The 24,138-nt window shown below is 39.7% G+C and overlaps 2 protein-coding genes across 10 annotated transcripts in view; one reads left to right on the top strand and one right to left on the bottom strand.

The window, feature by feature from the left end:
• TTC3 (tetratricopeptide repeat domain 3) overlaps nt 1–12,151 on the bottom strand; it is a 51,699-nt gene extending 39,548 nt beyond the window's left edge. For 2 of the 6 annotated variants that reach the window (XM_051773034.1, XM_051773038.1), the window contains exons 1-14: nt 11,579–11,783; nt 11,372–11,457; nt 9,339–9,384; nt 8,227–8,359; nt 7,185–7,272; nt 6,372–6,425; nt 5,564–5,687; nt 5,273–5,358; nt 4,966–5,060; nt 3,055–3,117; nt 2,306–2,360; nt 1,555–1,717; nt 946–994; nt 16–130 (exon numbers count right to left, since the gene is read on the bottom strand). In XM_051773034.1, coding sequence (XP_051628994.1) covers nt 16–130; nt 946–994; nt 1,555–1,717; nt 2,306–2,360; nt 3,055–3,117; nt 4,966–5,060; nt 5,273–5,358; nt 5,564–5,687; nt 6,372–6,425; nt 7,185–7,272; nt 8,227–8,359; nt 9,339–9,384; nt 11,372–11,457; nt 11,579–11,582 — 1,161 coding nt within the window. In that variant the 5' untranslated portion in view covers nt 11,583–11,783. Of the gene's footprint in view, nt 1–15; nt 131–945; nt 995–1,554; nt 1,718–2,305; nt 2,361–3,054; nt 3,118–4,965; nt 5,061–5,272; nt 5,359–5,563; nt 5,688–6,371; nt 6,426–7,184; nt 7,273–8,226; nt 8,360–9,338; nt 9,385–11,371; nt 11,482–11,578; nt 11,785–12,108 lie in introns of those variants that run through there. The other 4 variants (XM_051773037.1, XM_051773039.1, XM_051773035.1 and 1 more) reach the window with 4 other exon arrangements.
• The window catches only part of PIGP (phosphatidylinositol glycan anchor biosynthesis class P), a 58,667-nt gene extending 35,459 nt beyond the window's left edge, over nt 1–23,208 (top strand). The window contains exons 1-5 of one of the 4 annotated variants that reach the window (XM_051773071.1): nt 12,250–12,273; nt 12,738–12,839; nt 14,255–14,327; nt 14,820–14,938; nt 16,185–16,840. In XM_051773071.1, coding sequence (XP_051629031.1) covers nt 12,758–12,839; nt 14,255–14,327; nt 14,820–14,938; nt 16,185–16,315 — 405 coding nt within the window. In that variant the 5' untranslated portion in view covers nt 12,250–12,273; nt 12,738–12,757 and the 3' untranslated portion in view covers nt 16,316–16,840. The other 3 variants (XM_051773070.1, XM_051773067.1, XM_051773068.1) reach the window with 3 other exon arrangements.
• The last annotated feature ends 930 nt before the right edge of the window (nt 23,209–24,138 follow it).

Here is a 24,138-nt window from a genome sequence, read left to right as displayed (position 1 = left end):
TCCAGCATAACTCACCTTGGGATCGTGTTTTTGAGGACCTTTAGGATCAGCCTGAGTTCTCTTTCTGATCTTTTCTAATTCTTTTTGTTCCTGAGAGGTTATTCTGTGAGGTTTTGAAGAACTGCAGTCTCTGATACATAAAAAGAGAGAACTCTTATTCCTATTCTGCCATACATGTAACATAAAAAAAAGGGATTAATACAATGAGTCTGCCCCTCACAGAAGTGTAACTCCATAAGCATATTTAAAAGATTTGATATTTTGATTTGATATTTGATTTTTTTTTATACCTTCAAATTGCACAGCCTGAAGCTGTGCAAAAATACAGCAACAACAACCAAAAAAAAAGCACTGTTTTCTACAAAAGGGACAGGAATTGAATTACATTTATATATTTTTAAAAACTAAATAATTAATAAAGCTGATTAATAACCACCTGCTGCTTTGGGTGCAGCCCAAGATAGTTTATTTAGTTCCTAGGAGCCCTCTATCAGGTTTATTAGAAAGATGGTTGCAGCTGTTATAAATTTAATCCTTCCATTTTTATTTATTGAGAGATATCATAGATATTGCCTAAATTTTGTTATGCATTACTTAAATGATATCAAGCATTGAGCATTATTACTTTTATTACTTATTATTTTATATTTTATACTAGTATAATATTATAATAGTATAGCATATTTTATTATAGTATAGTATAATAGTATTTATAATATATAACATATATTTTATGAAGTATATAAAATATATTTTATATTTTAGTATAGTATTATAGTATATTATTAATATTGTTTATAATATTAATAATATTTATAATATTAATTAATATAATGTATCACTAATGTTGTTATTAATATTAATTATATCAATACTATATTGAGTAATATTATTAATCAATATTATACTGCTGATTAAAAAAGGTAAAACATGACAGTTGCTCACTTTTTCTCAAGCAGAGACTTCTTTGCCTTCTGTTTACGTTGTTTAGTACCTGTGGAAAATTATTTCAGAAGGGGGAATTAAAAATGAATAAATAAATAAATAAATAAATAAATAAATAAATAAATAAATAATTTCAGAAGGGGGAATTAAAAATAAATAGATAAATAAATAAATAAATAAATAAATAAAATTCTTTCAGAAGGGGGAATTAAGAATAAATTAATAAATAAATAAAATTCTTTCAGAAGGGGGAATTAAAAATAAATAAATAAATAAAGAAAGAAAGAAAGAAAGAAAATTATTTCAGAAGGGGGAATTAAAAATAAATAAATAAATAAATAAATAAAATTATTTCAGAAAGGGGAATAAAAAAAAAAAATAAATAAAATTATTTCAGAAGGGGGAATTAAAAATAAATAAATAAATAAATAATTTCAGAAGGGGGAATTAAAAATAAATAAATAAATAAATAAATAGAATTATTTCAGAAGGGGAAATTAAAAATAAATAAACAAACAAACAAACAAACAAACAAATAAATAAATGGTTTAAAAGGAAAAATCACCCCCAAAGGAATTTCGCTGTGTTCAAGGCACATCTTGAAATTACCATTAATTTCTTCTAAGGTCCTTTTCAGCTTGTGATGCTGTTGAACAAGTTCCTTGAGCCCGCCGGGGACGTCCCTGCAGAGCTCCTGAGCTCTCTCGTTTGCTTCCAGAGCCTGCTCGTGCCTCCCCAGCAGGGACAGGGCCTTGCAGTAGTGGTGGTGACCCTACATGGACAGGAGTTGGGATTTTAAGCTTTTTATTCACACAGGTAAGGCAAAAAAGAAAAAAAAAATTACGTCCAAACCGGCTGCAGTAGACAAAACAAAGGGAAATTGTGTCTAACTGCTCTCAAACGATGAATATTCACTTTTCAGCTGGGAGCAGCTTGTAACCTCTGGCTTTGGGAAAGAGCAAATTTGCACTTTCCCCTGATCTCAACAGCTACTTTTCATCCCTTATTTATTCTTCTTCAGGCCAAGAATATTGGGAAATACATTAATCAGGGGGTTTTTTATTGCAAGGGCTGCATATATTCCTTTTAAATAGGTGATAACACAGCTGTGCATGACAAAATAAATGTTTTCTTCTGCCTTTAAAGAGGCAGAACACCTTATAACAACACTTAAAAATGTTAATTTGACGTGCTTGTAATATAAATATACAAACTGTGTACTTGGCTGACTGAGGCAGAACTCTCAGTCCTTTGCATTCTTCTGTCATTAGAAGACACCCCTGGGTTCTCATCTTGCTTTACAACACCAACAAAAGACAATTTTGAAACGAGATTTCATTTTTTGAAATATGGAACTGACCTTTGGCCAATCAGGCTTCAAAACAGTGGCTCTTTTCCCATCAACAACAGCTCTCCTTGGGGAAGGGAGGGAAAAAAGAAGAGGAATTTATTATTTGCAATTCAGAAAAACCTACAGGCTGGTGTCCAAGTGTTGCAGAATAATTCAAATTTAGTAGTAGAATGGCTAAGGCTTAGTAGGAGAGTAGGCCTAGAAAGCAACACTCCAAAGTAGTAATGTGGAATGTGCTGAAGAAGTAGCAACAATAATCAAAGGATTTAGTCAAGCATGTATATAATGATTTGTGGTAAGGGTCTGTTAATCAGTTTCTAGGGGTAAGACAACTTAAGCAGATTTATGATTTAGAGCAGATGATTATCAATTGTTATCAGTATGAAGTATGAGCTTGTTTGTAACTAAAGGTAACTGTTTTGCTGTGGAGACTGCACATAGACTTGTTTGTGTAATAACTGTTCTGTTGTGGAGACTGCACATAGACTTGTTTGTGTAAAAGTATAAAAGCTGAGCTGAGAATGAGGGTCAAATTCCACTATCCCAGGCTGCTCCAACCTGGCCTTGGACACTTCCAGGGATGGGGCAGCTCTAGTCACAAATAACTACAGTCACATATAACTATAATCACATATAACTTTAATCATAGGGTCACGAATAACTCTATATGTCAGCTTTAAAAATACTCTTTTTCTTATTCAGGGTGCCTATTTTGAAGTGCAGATCACCACATTTCAGATGACCAAGGGGTTACTTACTCGTAGTCTCCTGTGAGGATGAAGCAAAGAGCTCTGTTTCCATACAGAAGGTGGTTTGTACGGCTTAAAAAAATATATATTATGGAGAGTTAGTACCATATAATACTTTGGAAAATCCTAAGGAGGGGAAAAAAAAATTAAGAGTGGATTTTCACAACAATTGCCTGCAGGCTTCTCTAGCACCAACACACCCCAGCTTCCTCAAATCCCACGGGTTTACAAGTTAAATCACTGAGGATGTTCATTTTAATTATGCAATAATTGGTAACATTTGGGCCCACTGATGCAACTTCCAAGCAATTCAAATCGTTCTCAGCTCACCCTTAAAAAAAACCAGCCCAGCTCCACAGCTCCTGGAAATGATGTGACTTCCTTTGCTCTTCACAAACCACAGGATTTCCTTTGCTCTCACACTCAGTTCTGCTCCTCCCTCCCCTTTCTCCAGCAAAGCCTTCTTGGTTTGCTCCCCCTGAGTCACTTGACCCAAGTCAGCCTTACTCAGCTCTGGAAAAAGGCTGAAATCAGCTGGAATTTGGGACCAAAATGTATTCCTGCCACGTGACATTTGCTCAGAGAATATCAGAAATTGTGTGACTTGGGTTGGGTTTAACTGCACACAAGTGGGTTTAGGTGGGCCCTGCTCAAACCTGAGTGTAGGTGAACTTTAAATTAATCAAATTAATTCTTGGTCAGCCATAAAGGCTGAGCAGGGGAGGACACAGGAAGGCTGGATCCACTTTTCCCATGGGATAAGAGGGCTCAAGGAAAAGGGACCCTGAAGGCAACAGAGAGGGAGTGAGACCTTGGTATGGGTAAAACAGGGGGTAAAAATAAGTCAGGCTTGTCCCTGACTTACACAAAAGGGCCCCAAGGCTGGTCTGAGCCAGAAGTTAACACAGAGAAAGAACCCAAGAAGGGGTTAGAAGCCTCCAGACCACAAAAAGACTCCAAACTGCAAAGGATTTCTTTGGTCTGAGCCCCTCCTGGAGGCCCCAAGCTCGAGCTGTTGCTGTACCACTCAATAAACTATTATTATTTATCACCACTGATAAATTATTATTCCCAGAAATCAGATGTCTGAGACTCTGCTGGGGGAAACCTCAGGCACAGAAATCTCAAAAGACACAAAACCTGAAGCAAGACATCAGCAAAACGCTGATCCTTTCAACTGCACAATTATAAAGCTCCAGATTTCAACCTGAAAACTTCAAACAGTTTGAACAACCTGGTGGGATTTTATATTTCCCAGTATTTCATAGACACCAGAAGGTGTCAGAGCAGCATTGGCATGACTGTAATACAAGCAGTGAATACACCAACCCTGCTGACCACTGGAAGGGGAAAAATGCTCTATAAATGCTCAGATAAAAAAATTCTCATTTGATCTCTTCCTCCCTTTTTCCAGAGCCTTCCAGCAAATTCCTTTTGAGAAGAAATTAAACAAGAGCTAAAAAAAAATAAGCCTAAGAGTTGCCAGGAAAGGACACTTAAATATTTGTTCTTGTTTACTCTTTCTGCATCACTGCTGAGGTGATAAATATTTGCAACACTTGGTCACATTGTTCTGCTGGAAGACTATTTAGAGGGACAACACCCAAAGTGGTTGGTCACACCAAATAATTTATTTCCTTGCAGGTTTACTTGCTGTTAAGTCACTTTAGATCAGGTTTAGACCCTAACAGGACTCCTGGAGCAATAAAAGCAAAACCAAACAATAATAATGGGAAACAAAATAGAACAAGAAACGTGTCATTTAGCTTTTCTTTTTTTTCCCAATTAGGAATCTTTTGGCCTCTAAGTAGAGTGGCTCATGCAAAACTATGAAAAATGAGCATAAATCTGAAAAAGCTGAATACATATAAAAAATTATATTACATACATATAAAACTAGTTAATCAGTTCAGTTCTTACCAAAGCTCTATGGCTCTAGTATATGAGATTATAGCAGGAACAAAGGCTCCACGGGAAAATACTTCATTTCCTCTCTGTTTCATAAATTCACTCTCCTGTGAAACCACAAAGAAACAAAGTCAGAAACTGGGACTAAATTCAACAACGAGAAGTAAAGGTAATTATTTACATCAGGACAATGGCACACTCAAACTTTTGAAGCTTTTCTCTTTAATCATTTGGGCATTTTTATAAGCCTTGATCATTAGAAGCCCCCCCAAAACCGATTAAAAAAAAGGACAAAACCCATTCTGAAAGCTTCTCTCACCTTCCTGGAGCTCTCACAGGTCTGAGCTTTCAATTCTTCAACTAAATCACAATCTTCCAATGCAACTTTAACAATGGAACGTTCCCCTGGTGACAAAATTCAGAGAAATACAGTGGGGTGAAAAAGCTACCGAAGCCATGAAGGGTTTATCATCTGCCACTGGGAATCCCTGTAATAAATTGATTATTGAACAAGCCCAAAATTAAATATATAAGGACATGAACTACTGCACAGTTACTAACATTAAATGACTTTCCCCATGACTGTTTCTTGGGGAGTTTTCAGACTTACACTGAGTAAAAACAGTTGCGAGTTTAAGCCGGCGAAAATCCCTGAGTTCCTCCAGGCCCTGCAGAACGTTGGCATCACCCACACACCTGATCCAATCCACTGCCTCCTCGATGTCAAAGAAACCCTATTTTAATGTGGGGAAAAAAAAAAAAAAAGAAGGAAAATAAAGAAGCAGAAAACAGCTCACAAATAACCTGGATACCTCAAGCACAGCGGAGTCACAAAACTCAACCAGTTGTTCTTTCCACAGGAGACAGGGGAGGCCTTCAAATGTCAGCTTTTGATTGAGAAACTTCTTCTTGATGACTGAAATTCTTGAAAAATAACATAAAAGCCCTAGGATTTGATTTAGAAACTTCTTTCTGAGGACTACTGAGAAATAAGATCGAAACCCACACGACTTAAAGACAAATGTCACCCAAATTACAGCAACTGGGTAACACAGAGTTGTATTTATTCTGTTTCTCCTGTTGTGAGATTTGTCTTTTGTCTTTTATTTATATACTTTTTATATTTATATTTTTTATTTTTTTATATTTGTTTTATCATTACATTCATGCTTTTAGTTTTTATTTTTGTATTATGTTTTTATTTCAGCTTTCGCAGCTCACGCACAGCAGGCAACAGACACCAGCAAGGGGGGAAAAAAATGATAACAACAGGGAAATTAAGAACATTCACCAAGTTTACAAGGTGAAAAATGTCAAAGTATAGTTCTGCTATGGATTGGATTGAGTGCAAACCACACTCTTCCTCTGCCATGCACAGATTGAACAGGTATCACTTAAAAACAACTGGAAAAACTTACATTTTCTATCCCATTGCCAATCCTCAAAATGCCACTGATAAAGTGCGGAATGTTCTGGAACAGGGAGAGAGAAAGCAAACAAAAATCAAGTTATTAAAGAGCAGAGCATTTCAGTTTTTCTGTCTGCTCAGGTTTATCTGAGTAACATTTTCTGTTCTGCCTCAGTGCAGCATCACTGGGAGAGCTGCTGTGCTCCACTGCCAAAATTCAGGCAATATTCTTGTAATCAGGAGCAAATTTCTTGTGGAAAAATAAATGAATTTTGCTGTTGGATATACAATGGTTTACATGGAGAAGGAGATAAAGGCTGAGGAAGGAAGAAGAGGGAAGCAGAGGTGCAGTAACACGGACTGGAAAAGTGGAGCTTGGGGTTGAGCACAGACTTTCAAGAAATGAAAAAAAGAACTGAATTTAAAAACCACAACAAATCTCTCCCCTTCAGCTGCTGAGAGTATTTCTTACATCCTTCTCTGCACTGTTACATTTGTGTTTTAAGTCAGCAATAACAGCAAATTCAAAATACTATTTGTTGAGCAAGAGAAAAATAAGTGAGGGGGAAAAAATGAAGTATTTAAGTCATTCATCCATCAATTACATTATTGACTGCAATTATTTACTAAGTTATCCCAACTGTGATAAAGCCCAGGATGCTTTTTTTCTTTCTAGAAAGCTGCAACTCAGCCATCACCCAATTTATTCACTCCAGCAAAAGGAAATGTCTCATTTCAGATACAATCCCAAGCTGCTTAAGGTACAGATTTAATTAACCTGTTCCACTTGAGAACTTACACCAAGTTAAAACACAGCACTTACAACAACTTTTTTAATTAAATCAGCAAGGTCTTCCACAAAATTACACTCAGACATTGTCTTCCACAGACGCCACCCCTGAAAGAGCAAACTGTTTAAAAACACAAGTTATTACTGAGAGAAGTAACACTGTGGTACATGGTCCTAATTGCTAACATTTAATTAACATCTTCTTAGCGCACTAACAATTATTATATATATATATAAATATTATATTAATATAATATGCAATAATTTTATCTATAAATATATTAATACAATATACAGTTATTTTATATATAAATATTATATTAATATAATACGCAGTGGTTTTATCTATAAATATTATATTAATGCAATATACAGATATTTTATATATATTATATTAATATAATATGCAATAATTTTATCTATAAATATATTAATACAATATACAGTTATTTTATATATAAATATTATATTAATATAATATGCAATAATTTTATCTATAAATATATTAATACAATATACAGTTATTATATATATAAATATTATATTAATATAATATGCAGTGGTTTTATCTATAAATATTATATTAATGCAATATACAGATATTTTATATATTATATTAATATAATATGCAATAATTTTATCTATAAATATATTAATACAATATACAGTTATTTTATATATAAATATTATATTCATAATTAGGGCATTATAATAGTTATAATCATTAAAAATTAGATCTAAGCAAAAGCAGGTTTACAAATTCAGATTTTTAAAACAGAGGAGGAGGGACAAATAAATAAATAAATAAACAAACAAACAAATAAAAGGAAAAGCTGCAAAGCTCTTGGTGCTTTTGAAATCTCAGGCATCACACTCTTTAAATTCCAAACTCCACACACCCCTCCTTAATATTTTCTTCTGTGGCTTGAGGAACTTTTGGCCTTAACTAAGTTAAAGCCACTGTTAAGAACAGCATTCCTGCAGCCAGTTTAAGCACCACTGAAAACACACCATGATCTTTCCCAGGGAACAAGAGAAAGGGGAGAAAAACCCCTTGGAAAACGTGGTTACTCACCCAAATTCCTCTTGGAAAGAAATGCTTTCCTGGGTGAAGAGAAGAGGCCAAAGCATTTGGATTTTAATCACGTTGCAATGTTCTCTTAATCTCTCCACAGGCTGATTGCACCAAACTTCACAGGGATTAACACCTCCAGGAAAACAGGTGGGAATTGGGCCAATCCAGGCATTGCAGGGGTAAGAAATAATTCAAAATTCCAAATTGGAACAAACATCCCCATCAGTTACTCCCAGACTTTATTCCTAAGTCCAAACCAACCTGAACAAGGAGACCTGAACGCTCCAAACACACCTGGAAACTTGAGTTTTATCATAAATTAAAGGGGGAGAGGGAATTTCTACAGAGGTAGGAAGAGGGACCTCATGGTAGGCTTTACATTCCTTGCTCAAGGAATTGCCTGGGTTCCAAATTGTACTGATAGAATTAGTTATAAATGAATAAATGCTTCTAAATAAGTGATGCTGTGAGTTTAGTGGCCCTAAGGAAATGCTCTTTTCCAGGTAAAACATGAGCCCCTTCCACCTGCACCCCTGGAATTGTTTTCTACAATAAACCCAGAGCCACAAAAATCAGCAATATTCTCTTTGGCCTCAGAGGCCTTTCAAAAGCATAACCCACCTCCCTCAGAGTCTGCCTGGAAATTAAAAGGTAAATTAGACTATTGGGGTGGCACCCTGTGCTCTGAGGTAAATTAAAAGGTAAATCAGATTATTGAGGTGGCATCTCAGAGCAGAAGCAGCAGCATCTGGGGGTCTGAATATATGGAAAAATTAATTTTACACAGCTGGCTGGGTCCCTGTGAGTCTCCTGCATATTCCAGGTTACCATTTGTGTGGTGAATACAGTTTTGAAGAACTTCACACACTTCACACACCTGCTTTTCTGCCACCTCTGAATTTTTTTAATTGTTGTAACTGCAAAAACTCACCTATAAAAAAAATCAACTTGAAATTGTCTTTGGACCTCTACAGCTAAAACACAGCTACAGTTAAAACACAGGTAATGAATTCTACTTATTTAAGCAAAATAAGGAAAAAAAAATCAAAAAGTTACCAAAACCAGCACAAAAGTGCATTAAAAATTTAAGCAAATTGGTTTAGTTCACATACCTGTTTTAGGATTAGGCAGCACTGTCTGACCAAATGTTCCATGACCCTAAAGACAAACATACTTTTTAACATTGCACAGCCAAAAAAGCAAATAAAGCAAACCAAAACAAACAGGGAACAAAAAGCATGTTTGCTGGAGTTATTTAACACAATGGTGTAGAGGCTGTTTCATGAGACAAAAAATGTTTACTTACATATCCATTAAAAAAAAGTCCACAGATTACTGGTTATGAATGGGCAGGAAAACCTTTATTAATTTAAACAATATTTTAAATCACACTAGAACAGTATTCTAGAAATCAGTAAGTCAAAACCAGGTACTGGGCAGCAAAATAATGTTCAAGAATACCTCACCACACGTGTTTAAGAAGATAACACAGGTTTTCAAAAAGTAATAATTAAGTTTTGACAGTGAGTGTATATTTATATAAATTTACATACATCAAAATAAGTGGAACAGTTGATTTAGTGCTTCAGGGCAGCAGAATCTATTAGTACTTTAATGGGTTTAAACATATGAACCCCTTAAGCTGAAGAATAAATGACTTTGTTCTGTTTTACAGATCCCTACAAAGCCTCTTATTTTAAGTTCCCACCAAGGCAAACTTGAAAACCAACATTTAGCACTTGCAGAGAACTGAGGGCTTTCATTCCACAGCTCAGCTCACAAGGTATTTAAGAGATAAAATGTCTCTTATCTTCTGCTGGCTCAACTCTTAAAGCACTTGATTTTGGCAGCAGCACCCGCCCAAAACATCCTTTATTGGTATAAACACATTCCAGTGGGAATCACTACTCTGGTGGGACCAGCTCCTTGTAAAGACACAGCTTTACAAATAACAAATTCAATTTATCTCTACTTTTTATGGGAAGAGCATTAGGCCAGTTAACCTGCATTTCAGGACAGCCACACAACTGATAAGTTAACTCCTAACTGAGCTCTCCAAGCAGCACAAACATTCCCAGGGGTTTCTAACTCTCCTGAAGCAGAGCACGAGAAGGGCAAAATAACAGCCAAGGAAAGCACTCCTGCAAGTATTTAAGGAGAAGAGTTTATTCAGAAAAGGGACAATTTATAACTTAGAGGGAGTCTTCATCAGGAATTGTAGTGACAGGACAAAGGTGAATGGCTTCAAATTGACAGAGGGCAGGGTTAGATGGGATATTGGGAAGGAATTGTTGGCTGGGAGGGTGGGGAGGCCCTGGCACAGGTTGCCCAGAGAAGCTGTGGCTGCCCCTGGATCCCTGGAAGTGTCCAAGGCCAGGTTGGATGGGGCTTGGAGAAACCTGGGCTGGTGGAAGGTGTCCCTGCCCAGGGCAAGGGGTGTCACTGGATGATCTTTGAGGTCCCTTCCAACCCAAACCGTTCTGTGATTCTGTGATTAAATAAGTAAAAGCCTTACTGAGCATGAAGAAATAGATGCAATTGGAAGAGATGACAAGAACAAAGAAGGGGCCAACACTGCAGCCAGTGCAGAGTTAAAATCCCATGAACCAAGGGGTGATTGTTTTGCCATGAAAGGAACTGAATCTGTCAGGAATCATCCCAGGGATGGTCTGGGTGCAGAGCCAACAGGTTGAGCAAGTTCTGCTGAGAGGATCTACACATCACTGCCTGCTGTGACAGCTGTGCACACACAGTCACCCAAACCTGCCTGACAGAGGACACAGAGACTCTGTTCTGCCCCAATTCAGTGCTTCTACAAGTGAATAATGTACATGGTAGAAGTTACTTTTGCATCAGATTCAACTAATCAACACTAGGAACTACTCTGTAGATCAGATCATGTAATCACAGAATGGTTTGGGTTGGAAGGGACCTTAAAGATCATCCAGTGCCACCCCCTGCCATGGGCAGGGACACCTTCCACCAGCCCAGGTTGCTCCAAGCCCCATCCAGCCTGGCCTTGGACACTTCCAGGGATCCAGGGGCAGCCACAGCTTCTCTGGGCAACCTGTGCCAGCGCCAGATTTGGGTATAAACTCCACTGGAACGTCCTGCAGGTTCTCCATGCAGAGTCAAAGCTACTCACCAGTTCTAAGTAAGATCTATCGACGCAACACAGAGCCAGGGTTGCAAGGTCGGATGTGGACGAGGGATCAGCCATGGCACAGGACCCTGGAAGAGAAGGATGGTGAGAAACACGGGAGAGGAAAGCAAGAGGAAAATAACACGTGCTTTGCAGCACTTAAAAACGATCACAACAATTCACACTTTGCCGAGGTTTCACGGAAGAAACACATCTTACACAGCACAGATTAATGATGAAAATAGTCACCTAAAGCACCAGCTAAGAGCTGGTTATGTCAGGTAACTCTGTGTTCTACGCCTCCAGCAGGACCCGAGGGCACTGCCGCACCCCTGGCAGAGCGCGGGGTCAGGGAGCAGCATCCCCGGAATCGCCGCTGCATCCCGGGATGCCAAACACGCCGGGACAGCCCCCGCCCCGCCCCGGCCGTCACCAGACCCCGGAAAGCCCTCCGCTGGCCGCTGACGTGTCTCCTCCCGCCGGTACAGCCCTGCCCGGAGCTCAAAGAGAAGAGGCAGCGACCCGGGAGAGGCTCCGCGGCGGCTCCCGGTGCCGCGCCGCGAACCTCGGGCGGGCCGGGGGCGGGCGGCACCGCGACGGGCAGCGAGTGCCGGGCGGGGCGGGGAGAGCACCCACCGCTCCCTCCATGCCCCGTATCGCTCCCTCCATCCCCGTATCCCCCCCTCCATCCCCGTATCCCCCCCTCCATCCCCGTATCCCTGCCCACAGCCCGCGCTCACCGCCCGCTCCGCTCCAGCCCGCGCGGCCCCGACGCCGCTCCCGACGCCGCCCCCCACACCCCCGCGCGCGCGCGCGCGTGCCCCGCCCCGCCCCGCCGGGCGCGCCGCCCATTGGCCCGCCGCGCCGATGACGTCACGGGCGCCGGCCAACCGGAGCCGCGGGAGGTGTGAGGGGGAGAAAGGAATGAGGCGGGAGGGGATCCACCATCTTCATCCCTTATCCTTCATCCTCTTCCTCCTTTCTCTTCCTCTTCCTCCTGCCGTCCTGGGTGCCGCTTTCCTTCCCTAGACGCGCTCCGGAGAGGAAGGAGGCACAGCCGGGCGCGGGGGAGCTGCGGGCGGGCGGTGCGTGCGAAGGAAGGAAGGAGGGAGGGAGGGAGGGAAGGAAGGAAGGAAGGAAGGGAGAAGGGAAGGCGAGAGGGAGTATCCCCTTCACCCGGAGCTCAGGGGGGAGTACCCCTTCACCCGGGGCTCAGGAGGGAGTATCCCCTTAATCCAGGGTTCAGGAGGGAGTATCTCCCCGGAGCCGGGGGTGCGGGTACCTGGGCGCGCCCTCGCGTTCCCAGAGGAACTTCCCGGGAAGCCTCTTAAACAGCTTCCTGACGCTGCTCTCCGCCCTCCCCGCCAAGGGAAAAGGGAAGACACCAGGATGGTTGAAAACTCGCCGGCCCCGCTGCCAGAAAGGGCGATATATGGATTTGCCCTTTTTCTAGGATCGTGGTTTGGCTTCAGTGAGTATCCCGGGAACTGATACCCCCGAAAATGCTGCTTTGCTCAGGAGGCAGACGTTATTCCCGACTGGCACAGGTTGCCCAGAGAAGCTGTGGCTGCCCCTGGATCCCTGGAAATGTCCAAGGCCAGGTTGGACGGGGTTTGGAGCAACCTGGGCTAGTGGAAGGTGTCCCTGCCCATGGCAGGGGGTGGCACTGGATGGGCCTTAAGGTCCTTTCCAACCCAAAGCATTCCATGATTCTATAAGACCACCTGAAAAGGATCAAACTCGTGTTCTAGCACCTCTTGGGAAGGTGATGGAGCACTGAGTGTTGCTTGCCAGACCTGTCAGGTGTTACAAAGGTCTGTCATTGATTTTCATGATTTCCTCATGTTTTATCTGTCTTTAACCATATTACAGGATCTTTAATGGTATTAGAGAGTCAAATTATTTGAAAAATTCTCTGCATTCTCAGTATTTTTACTGGAATACTTTTTCACTATACAGCAACCACTGTAGATAGTAGTAGTGTCACCTTCCCCACTGAAATAAAATAAAAATAAATAAATAAATACTGGGAAAAAATCAATTTGGTCAACAGCAATGGGAATTAATTTGGGTTATGCCAGCATTTCTCTGCTGCTGTGACAGGTTCTTTAGCATTTCACTGGGGACGTGAGGTGCCAACACAGGCCCAGGGTTTGTGAGGCTGAGAACACCTTTTCAGCACAAGAAAAGGTGCTGCAGATTGCCCTGGAGGCAAATAATGAAACATTAAATAATGCAGCACTCCTCCAAGTGTTTCTGACCCCGAGGCAGTAACTGGAAATGGAAGTGAGTTGGTTTCTGTTCCCCTCACAGGAAGCCCCTGTGGCTTATTTTTTTTTGGCTCCTTGTCTTGCTCTCCTTGAGTTTTTTGTTGTTCTGGAGCAACATTTCTGGGTGTTGGTTTTGCTGAGGTGAAAATGATGAACTTGCCAAGGATCAGAAAGTACCTTCAGTGATTTTTTTTCACAACAGTTCCATCCAGGCCCTGCAATTCCACCAGCTTTTTTTTTCCAGCCAAATGACCCACTGTGTGATCATTTTCTGCTTTTATTTTTATCTGCATTCAGATTCTTTTGGCCTCCTTTTACTGAGGTTTTGGATTTGTTGAGTTGGTTTTTTTTGTTGTTGTTCTGCAGTTTAACTCAGAATAAATTCTTGTCTGTCTCCATAGGAAATCAGAAATTAAATGTGAAAGCAAATATAAAAATGATCCCATATAACCAGCTGCAAAACATTGCCCCTTTACTGGGTGGGTTTGGTGTCTATATTTTATTATACAACATTTTAGTAGGGCTATTTTGGTCTAAAATGGTGTAAAAGTGAAACTTAGGAAGTGTAAAACAGCATCAGTCTTAACTATTATGGCTTTTTAATTCCCTTGTGCAGTTTTATATCTTATCTGGGCATATATTCCTGAGACTTGGCTGTTCTCCTTGGGACTGACATACTGGCCTCAAAAGTAAGTTCTTAACCTGAATCCTTGTAACTGTGGGACACCCTTAATTATTTTAAAATTAAAAAGCTTTTTTTTTTTTTTTAAATAGCAACCTTGCATTAAATCAGTTTTTCCCTCATGATAAAGGGCCTGTGATCTTTGTAAAGCATTTTTTTTATGTAGATAATAGGCAATGAAATAAATAGTATTTGACTTTTTTTTATGATAAATGTGTTGTTTTGTTCTCAGGAAATTTCCTGATGAAAATATAGTAAATTGGAGACCACAATTAAGAAATAAACACCTTCTGTAAGGAATCTATGTGGTGGTTTATACCAGAGTAGCTGCAGTGTCTTTGCAGTCAGTAATCTTGGGAGAGACCAAGGTGCTTATTCAGAGGTGTTATTTCTTTTCCTCCTGGCTCAGTTTGTGCTGGATGCAATAACAACCTGAAAACTGTTGCATCATTAGGCATTTGTTATCATGATATGTAAATTTTAAACTCTTTTTCCTCAGGTACTGGGCAGTTGCTTTGCCAGTGTACCTCCTGGTGGCTGTAGGAATTGGTTATATATTGCTTTTTGGGATTAACATGATGAGCACAGCTCCCCTTAACTCCACACACACCATCACAGGTAATTTTATTGGGGTTTTATTTCAGATTTTGATGCTTAGCTGGTAGTTTCTATAAATGTATATGTGTGGCCATATAGAATATAAACCAAATTTTAAGCCTTTAAATGTTTGAGTTCTTGGAAGTACTGAGGTATTGGAGTGAAAAGATGACCACGAGCCTGACTCTTCCCTCTTTGCCACCTCATGGCACCATTTTCCAACTGGAGGGGTGGAATTTGCTACTAAAACAGACCACAGAGAGCATATAAAGATCTCCCAGGGATTCATCTTGATGTACAAACCAGTGGAGAAGGTGGCAGAAGTTGGAAGATGATCTGAGGGCTGGAGCAGCTCTGCTGGGAGGAAAGGCTGAGAGAGCTGGGATTGTTCAGCCTGGAGAGGAGAAGCTTTGGGGTGACCTGATTGTGGCCTTGCAGGGCCTGAAGGAGCTCCAGGAAAGATGGAGAGAGACTATTTCCAAGGGCTGGAGGGACAGGACAAGGGGAATGGCTTCAGACTGACAGGGTTAGATGGGATATTGGGAAGGAATTGTTGGCTGTGAGGGTGGGGAGGGGCTGGGATAGAATTCCCAGAGAAGCTGTGGCTACCCCTGGATCCCTGGAAGTGTCCAAGGCCAGGTTGGACAAGGCTTGGAGCAACCTGGGCTAGGGAAAAGTGTCCCTGCCCATGGCAGGGGGTGGGACTGGATGATCTTTAAGGTCCTTTCCAACCCAAACCATTCCATGATTCACCTTGGATGGGGCTTGGAGCAACCTGGGCTGGTGGAAGGTGTTGGGGGTTGGACCTGGGTGATCTTTAAGGTCCCTTCCAGCCCAAACCATTTTGGAATTCTATAAAAGGAGGATCTGTGTCTTCCTCTGCACAAGGAATTCCACCACTATTTTTGGTAGGAAAAAAGGCAGTAAAATGTGGCAAGAAAATTCTTTATTGCCAAGAACTTTCAGTGTTTGAACTGTGTACATGGAATTAGATTCCACTGGACTCCCAAGGAAAAAAAAAATCAATCAAGGCTGGAGTTCAAATGCACCTTAAACCAAGCAAAATCCCAGCCAGTGATTTCAGGAGTTTGAGGGTGATTTCTTCAGGGACTCTGCTGATAAATGTTGATGTAAAGCACATTTGATGACCATCTCAGCAGGGAGGGTTTTCCTAAATAGCTAAATTTATACAGTGTTCCTTTTTATAGAGCATCTCTTGAAAGAAAAGAGTCTTGAAGACCTGAAACGTTCTCGTTGTCTTTTGTAGATAACTATGCAAAAAAGCAGCAGCAGAAGAAATTCCAAGAGGAAGCAATTCCAGCATTGAGGGACATTCCCATCAGTGAAGTAAACAGAATGTTCTTCCTTCCTGAAAAAGGAATCTGCAATAGCAGATAGTCATTACTGAGGTTTGTTTGAACAAAGGATTGATGGAAGTGTTGCATAAGGACAGGCAAAACCTCTCCAAGCTAAAAAAAAACAAAACAAAAAAACAACTCTTTCAGCTTGTAGAACAAAGGTTTTATTTTTTTTTAATCCCTAACTAAATTTATATTAACACCTGGTATTATTTGCATGTACTTACACAACCTGCCTCGGTGTGAGAGTTACACCACATTAATTTTTCAAGCCATTCTTGGGAACTTAAAAGTGTTCTATTGTCATTTCCCTCTGAGAGGGAGAGAAACAGCTTTTTTTTGGGGCCATGGTTTAATTCTGTTTTCCTTTTGGACATAGTTTAATTCTATTTCCCTTTAAATTCAGGGAGAAAATACTTTTGCTGGTCAAATGTTGAGGATTTATTTTTATTAAGTTAATTGGGACTGTTCATGTTGTAAATATAAAGCTTTCCTTTGTAAATATTAATAAAGTGTAGGTCACTTTTACATGTTCAAATTCACCATTTTTCTGTGGTTCTGTGTTATTTTTTCCCTGGGTAAAGGTCCATTTTCCTTCACACAATTCTTTATTCAGCAAAATATGTTGATCCCCCACTCCCAAAATTGACAGGATTATTGGATTACCAGGAATACCAGAAACAAGAAAGGCGAGTTGTGAAGATTTTCTGAAGCAAGTCTTGAAATTAACTTTTTTAAAGCATTTTTAAGAATACTGAAAACTCAGTTCAAGGAAATATCTGGAAATACAGGAACTGGCAGGTCCATCTTATTATAGCCCAAGGTTGCAACACAAAGCACAATAAGTTGTTATTAGGGAAGTGGTTCAGATGTTTCTTAAACAGTGAATTTTTCCTTTATTTTTTCCTTTAGAGAGCCATAAACCCAGTTATTTTCAGGAGTCAGGGTTATTTAGATTGGTTATAAAGACCAGAGGATAGACTATTATTGTTTATTAGGCTTTATAAGGTTTATAAGCCAACTTCAGAGCAGAGAAAATTTAGTTAAAAACTTCACTATTTCATTCAAAGATGAGAAATTTTTGAAAGTCTGTGTGAAAAATCTTATGCCAATTCTTTAGAAAGCAGCCAAAATGACCATCAGTTGATCTGGAAAGTCTTACCACCTGGTAACAATTAATTTGTTATAAATATAAAACCTGTAGTTGGTTGGGTTTTTAACCTGCTTTTGAAGGAAAAAATTATTTGACATTTTTTCAGTATTATGGGTAGGAAAAAAATACCTCCTTAATGAAGGAAAAAAGTGCTTTTCAACATTTTGCTCTGCAATGAATTAGATATTTGGTATATTGTTGTTTGAGGGAACCTCTTAAGAATGTTTGTAGCTCAACCTAATGGCTGTAAATCTGTGCAAGGTTGATTTGTTTGAGAGTTGTAGACTTGTTAGTGAAGTTTTGGGTTTAGTTTGCTCCTGTTTCCCGCTCCTGTTTCCCACTCCTGCCACGATTTTGTCCTTCAATTAATTTTAATTGACACGCTCAGACACCCATACATAGAATGAATTCAGGATTTTATGATCAACAGCCACAAAGATATATATTTACTCTTTTGTCACTTCTCTAATCACATTATAGACATTGAAGTGTTGACTGTCATTTATTTTTTTTTTCCCTGTGTTTTTCCTGTGTTCCACTTTCCTCTTGCTCTGTGAGAAAGCAATTTCCTTTGGAATTCTGAATTGACAACAACTGAAGGCCACGTTTCTGGTCCCATCTGATGGGAGGATTAATTTAGTCCCCTGTTAAGGAGACCCAAATCCCTTCAGGGATAAAGCAAAGCTACTGGAAAATGCCCTCAAGCCCTGAAAGCACACAAATTAAAGGACTGTAAACCTTGGGCAAAGATTGTATCAGTGATGAATCTGCCATTTCATTTCCCTGCAAGACCCCACAATTATGGGAAAACCAACAAGAGGCACCCGAGTGAGGAGGGAAAAGGGGGGGCCTTTTGTTTAAGGAAAACTTGCAGGGACGAAACTCAATCTTTACTTTTCTGTCACTGGTGCTTCAAAGGCACCAGGGTGACCTTTTCTTCAACTTGGTCGTGTTTGACACTTCAGAAATGGCCTCTTGTGATCAGGGAATGGGGTGTTTTGTGGGCTAAGAAATGTGTTGTAGGGGATTGCAGGTGGTGGGGATCCATCATTTTCCATGTTAGGTCTTGGCTGTGATGGTGATTAAGGAGAAGATGCAGCTCTGCCAGCAAAGAGGAGAGGAGGTTTTGTAAATATACAGCTGTTTGGTGGGATTTATAGAGATTTTTGCCATAGATATTGAGAAAAAACAAAACCCTGGAATGATTGAACAGTTGCTGGCAGTGCCTTTCTTTACAAAACATACCTGTTAAAGGCTGGATATCAGGTGTCCATCCTTCTCACAGAAGACAGAGGAAGAACTAAATAAATAAAGGCACAAACCTAAATTTGCCCTTGTTTTCACCCTTCTGACTTCATTATTGTAGCAGAACTAAATAGAGTTTGATCAACTGCCTCGTCCCTGCTGGGATAATCCAAGTGATGAAACTTCAGCCTTGTTTTTAAATGCACCTTTTTAGGATTCTCCAGTTTTTACCCTGTTGGGGTTTTTTTTTTTTACACATCTTGCTGTAACCTGGGCTGGTGGAAGGTGTCCCTGCCCATGGCAGGGGGTGGCACTGGATGATCTTTAAGGTCCCTTCCAACCCAAACCATTCCATGATTCACCTTGAGTTATGCAGGTGTACTTTTGCTGTTACCTAAAGCATTGCACAGACCATTCCAAAACTATCTGGAGCACAGGAGGAATGCTGTCAGCTGGATTTGATCATCTGTAGAATAACCATTATTTGGGATTGGGGCTAAAAGGTGAATAACACATTAGTCTAGATTTTGTTATGGCAAAGGTCCAGATATGAGTAGGGACAATCAAAAGCTCCCATATAAAATAGAAAGCTGTAATAATAAAAACAATAAATGATTATCCTGGTACACATCTGTGCTAGGTTGTGTGTATATATATATACATATATATATATATATATATATGACATTAAAAATGCAACTCTACCACCAATGGCAGGTGAAGTCTGTACAAGGAAAGATGTTGGTAAAGTAATACTGACATTCTTTTTAGTGGGCCTTTAGATTCTATAAATCAAATGAGGCAAAGTTAGGCCTAAAAGGTCCTTCAATTAAGAGATTATAACTGTAGAAATAGTGAATGTTTAATCTCTGAGAGAACTGAAATATGAGACTGGAGGTAGTGGTGGGACAATCTAAATAGGTACAGAACCACCAAGGTTGGAAGAGCCCTTCAGGATCATCCAGTCCCACCCTCACCCAGCACCACCAGGATCACCCCCAATCCATGGCCCCAAGGGACACATCCAGACACCTCTGGGACACTCCCAGACACAGGGACTCCACCACCTCCCTGGGACACTTATTGCAAGGCCTGACCACTCCTGCAGGGAAAAATTGTTTCTAATCTCTGATCTGAACCCTTTCTGGGGCAATTTAAGGCCATTTCCTCTCCTCCTTTCACTTGACCCCTCCCCACTCAAACCTCTTTTCAGGAGTTCTTCTTTAAAAAAAAAAAAATCAACTTTTCAAATACTTGATTTTTGTTACCAGGCAGTTTCTGTGTCATTTGTGAGTGCAAATGATAAAGCATTTCTGCCTCACAAACAGGAGAGCTGGTTGGTGATTTTGTGTAAAGGCATTTTGTTCCACAATGCACCTTTTTCGTGGGCCCTTGAGTCTGAGTCACTAAAATGCTCAAAGCAGAGTCTGCAGCTTTCAAACAAACTGAGATGAATGGGGGGTTTTGTATCTCTCCCTCTATTCATGAATTAAACTGTTTCCTGAGGAGAAAGTTTTGGAAGGATTTGGTTTTGTTCTGCCAGTTCCCTTACAGAGGGGTTGCCAAAGGAAATCTTGAGGGTGTGCTCTGCAGTTAATGGATCAACTGAATTCTCAGCCTTCTGCTAAAAGCAGCTGATAGAATTACCCAGTCTGGAAATCATGACTCTATGGAGTGTAATTAAATAGGAAGTGTTTCAGTGAATTGGACGGATTTTGTCTCTGGAGCTCTTAAAACTGTTATTGGGAATATTGCCTTTTCTGGGTTTTGCTGCTGCTGTCATTCAGTGTAAACGTAGCTTAGGAAAAAAAGTTCCTATTGTAGTTTTTTTTTCTCTTAATCCAAATTATTGCTGCATTATAGTTAGAAAGAACACTCAGCAAACTTCTGTCTCGTGTGATTTCCTTGGATTTATGTGCCCTTCAGGAGCTTGGCTTAAAAGATCTCAGAAACAGAATTCAGGACTGTTCAATGAACATAAACCTTAAATATGATTTTTCACATGAATACATACAACAGAAATATAACATTGTTGTGTGGACACCTGTCCAGCATTCCTGTACCAGTGGAACATTAACTTGCCTTTTCCTGCCATAATTTTCCAGACTGGGAACCCAAAGGAGCATTTGCTGGAAATGTCGCAGCTGTTGAAATACCGAGGGAAGTTTTGGGGAACAGAGCCCCCAGCCAACATTTAATCTGTGAAATGCTGTTTCTAGGCCTGTGTTTGAAGGAGCAAACTCATGATAAACTGGTTCTTTGGGGGTGCTTTGTTATCTTTTTCCTGCAAGTGACGGATGGTTGGAAGGTCACCGTGAACTTTGCGGGGTCGACTCGCAGATGAGGCAACAAATCAGAACTGGGAACTGGAAGTTCACAGCAGTTGAATCACAGAGATCATCAAATCAGAGATGCTGCATCAGTTCACTTCCAGGCTTCTCTTAATTATTGACAGGCTGGGAAGGGGTCACAGTGCATCCTGTGTGTGTGGGATGTGTCAGCACACACCTGTCAAGTCATCTCGGGTGCTTTTCTGTTTCTTCTTGCCACAAACTGAATCATGATGAAGGTGGGGGATAAATAATTTCAGGGTATCTTGGGAAAGACCTTTACAATGCCTGTATTTTACTTCCATGTGTCTGGAAGTGGAGATGTGGAAATGGTGAACGGGTGAGATGTAAAAGCTGAGTTTTCATGTTTAATCTGAACTTCAGGGTTTAAATTTCAACTGGTTCTTGTCATTCCCCTACATTATAATTTGCTGGCCCCTTGTGAAAATTGAATTAACAGATCCTCTTTTTAGTTTGCAAGCGGAGATTTAAAAAAAAAAAACAAAAAAAATCCCTCATTTTAATGCATGAATTTATTTGGAATCCTAATTTGCCAGACTTCAAATGTGTGACACCAGGGCTTTGTTTGCCAGGACATCACTGAGAGGAAGATCTGACACACCCTTTAAGTGGTTCTTAAAACTGCCTGACCTTGTCTACACAACTCACAGAGATGTAGAAAAGGTCAAGGATCTGGAATTCTGCCTTTGCCTTGTCTCCAGGGAAACCAGGCCAGTTTTGGTTGGGGATAAGAGACATGAAGCACAATAAATTTGAAACACAGTGAGGCCAAATAATTAATCCTTGAGCTAATTAAAAACTGCTGGTGGCAAGGCAAGCACTGACAAACTCTCTGAGCACACACAATACTGTGGTGAAGGAAAAAAAAGGTACCACATAATGTGTGTTTTAATGTGTCATTAAATGAAATCATAGTTGTTAATCGAGGCTGACTTTTTTTCTGACTGGCAAAAGACACTTTTCTGATTACAGGGGGGGAAAATCTGATAATCACAGAATGACAGGACCCCAGAAAATATTGCAACTCTAATTTAGAACTTGTCCTGCCAGTGGGTTGTACTGAAAATGGATTATTTCAATGGGGCATTCAGGATTTATATCAGAATAAATATGCCCCATGGAGCTCATGAGCAACAGTCTTTGCATTTTAAATAATTTCTTGCTCAAATTCCTTTTGTTTCAAAGCCTTTGGGTTATTTTGGGCCTGTACATTACGTTATTCAGTCTCACAATCAATGCAACTTTCACTTTATCAGGACTGCAATGTGAAAAAGAGTAATTAAGCACAATGCTCTTGATGTCCTTTATCTGTGTTACTTAAACCAACTTGATTTAAAGCTCACAATCTTTTTGTTCAGCTTCAGGGTTTTATTTCAAAGTCTCTCCAGACACAAAAGGATTTCCTCTCATTTCCCAGTTCCATTGACTCATTCTCCTTGGTCAGATGGTTATAAATAGTTTTATATTTTGAGCTTTGATGTGTTTCTCTGTTTGCTCAGATGTTTGTCCACATATTTCTGACAGTTCTTTTTTTTTTACCTCTCGACTTTTTAAGGTGGATTTTTGTGCTTCTCAAGGCTGACCACTGTTCTTTATCAGGCTGAACTCATTTCTTCTTCCTCTTCCTCAGAGTTGGCATCATCATCATTGTAGAAGTGAATTGTAGCTTGGACTGGAAAACTCGCCAGAACCTTCTCTCCCATGTTAGTAAGAAACTTTTGGGATTTGGACTTGGGCAAATAAAGTCTAATAAGAAAAAAAAAATATTTTAAGAGGAAAAAAAAAATAAAACCATGTGGCATTTGTCCATCTGAGCTGGCTGGAAGATTAAAACTGATTTTCTGGAAATGAAATAATTAATTCTGGAGTTAAGATTAGGATACCAGGGTTAGATGGGGGTTGGGTGCTTGTAAAGAAAGGGGATATTCTATTAATTTTCCCCCTCTAAGTGAAAGTCCCAATCAGGAGTTTCTACATCATTAAACCCTAAAGAATCCAAATGTTGGTGAAAACCTTTGTCAGTCCCCCCAAGCACAGGAAAAGCTTTACCTGGAATTAATTTTAACCCAGTCTAAGCAACCTCCAGACCCAGATCTGTAACACATTCCACTGGCAGCTGTTCCCATTGATTATTTGGGCTTTGTGAGCTCGTTATCATATTAATAAATGTAAATATAAATGAGATGAGGCAGAAAAACGTTGGGTTTTTTAGGGTTACTTTTTCCTTATTTTTGTGTTGTTTCAGGGTCTGTCCAGCCTGGGCATCTTTCCTCATGGAGGGATAAAAACCTGGGCAGTTTAATGAGTAATTAAACTGCTTTACTACAAAGGGATGTTCCAGAGGCAAAGTGATTCCTCTCCTGAGAAGGAATATGTCTCATTTTGGAAAATGTCACTTTTCCTGTGTCAAGTGATAAGATTTAACTCACCTCACTGGATGTTGAAACCCCAGGGCTCCTTTTGATCTGCAGTTTATTAATTGACCATCCAGTTCTGACTGTAAAGAGAGATTATTTTTTTTTATATATATATATATATATTTATTATTTATTTTATATATATATATATATATTTATTATTTATTATATATATATATATATTTATGATTTAGAATAGGCTAAAAATGAAGATTTCACTTACTTTCTTCTGTAAAATTCCCCAGTAATGTTGATTTCTCTGCTCTGCTGCACCTTGGTTTCCTCTGACTAAGTGGACTTTGGAGAATTTATGTGCCAAAAGTTGCACATTTAACAAAATTTGTCCTTTTTATGAGCCACAAAGCCAGGGAATTGTACATTTTACTTTAGTTCTTATGGAATACCTGTAGTGAGCTGATAACACCACCAAATGGGAGTTCAGTGATTGGGAAAAAAAATAGGATTTTCAATCAGTTTAAGGACTGGGTTTTCCTGGCTGTGTAATACTGAGTTGCCAGCTGGGGTTAAACCCCAAGAGAGTGTTATAAAATACCCTCTTTACCAACACTAATCAAAAGCTTAATTGGGATAAAAGATCACAAAAAGCACATTAAGGGCCCAAACAGCAAAATCAAGACACAACTGGCACCTCATATTTCAGTGCAAACAGCATTGAAAAAGCTCCTTTCACATTTAC

This window comes from Manacus candei, unplaced genomic scaffold, assembly GCF_025592945.1.
Source record: "Manacus candei isolate 608988 ecotype Guabito, Panama unplaced genomic scaffold, ASM2559294v1 h1tg000165l, whole genome shotgun sequence".
NCBI lineage: Eukaryota > Metazoa > Chordata > Aves > Passeriformes > Pipridae > Manacus > Manacus candei.
The sequence above is the reverse complement of the archived record's forward strand: the minus strand, read 5'-3'. Positions and strand labels throughout refer to the sequence as shown.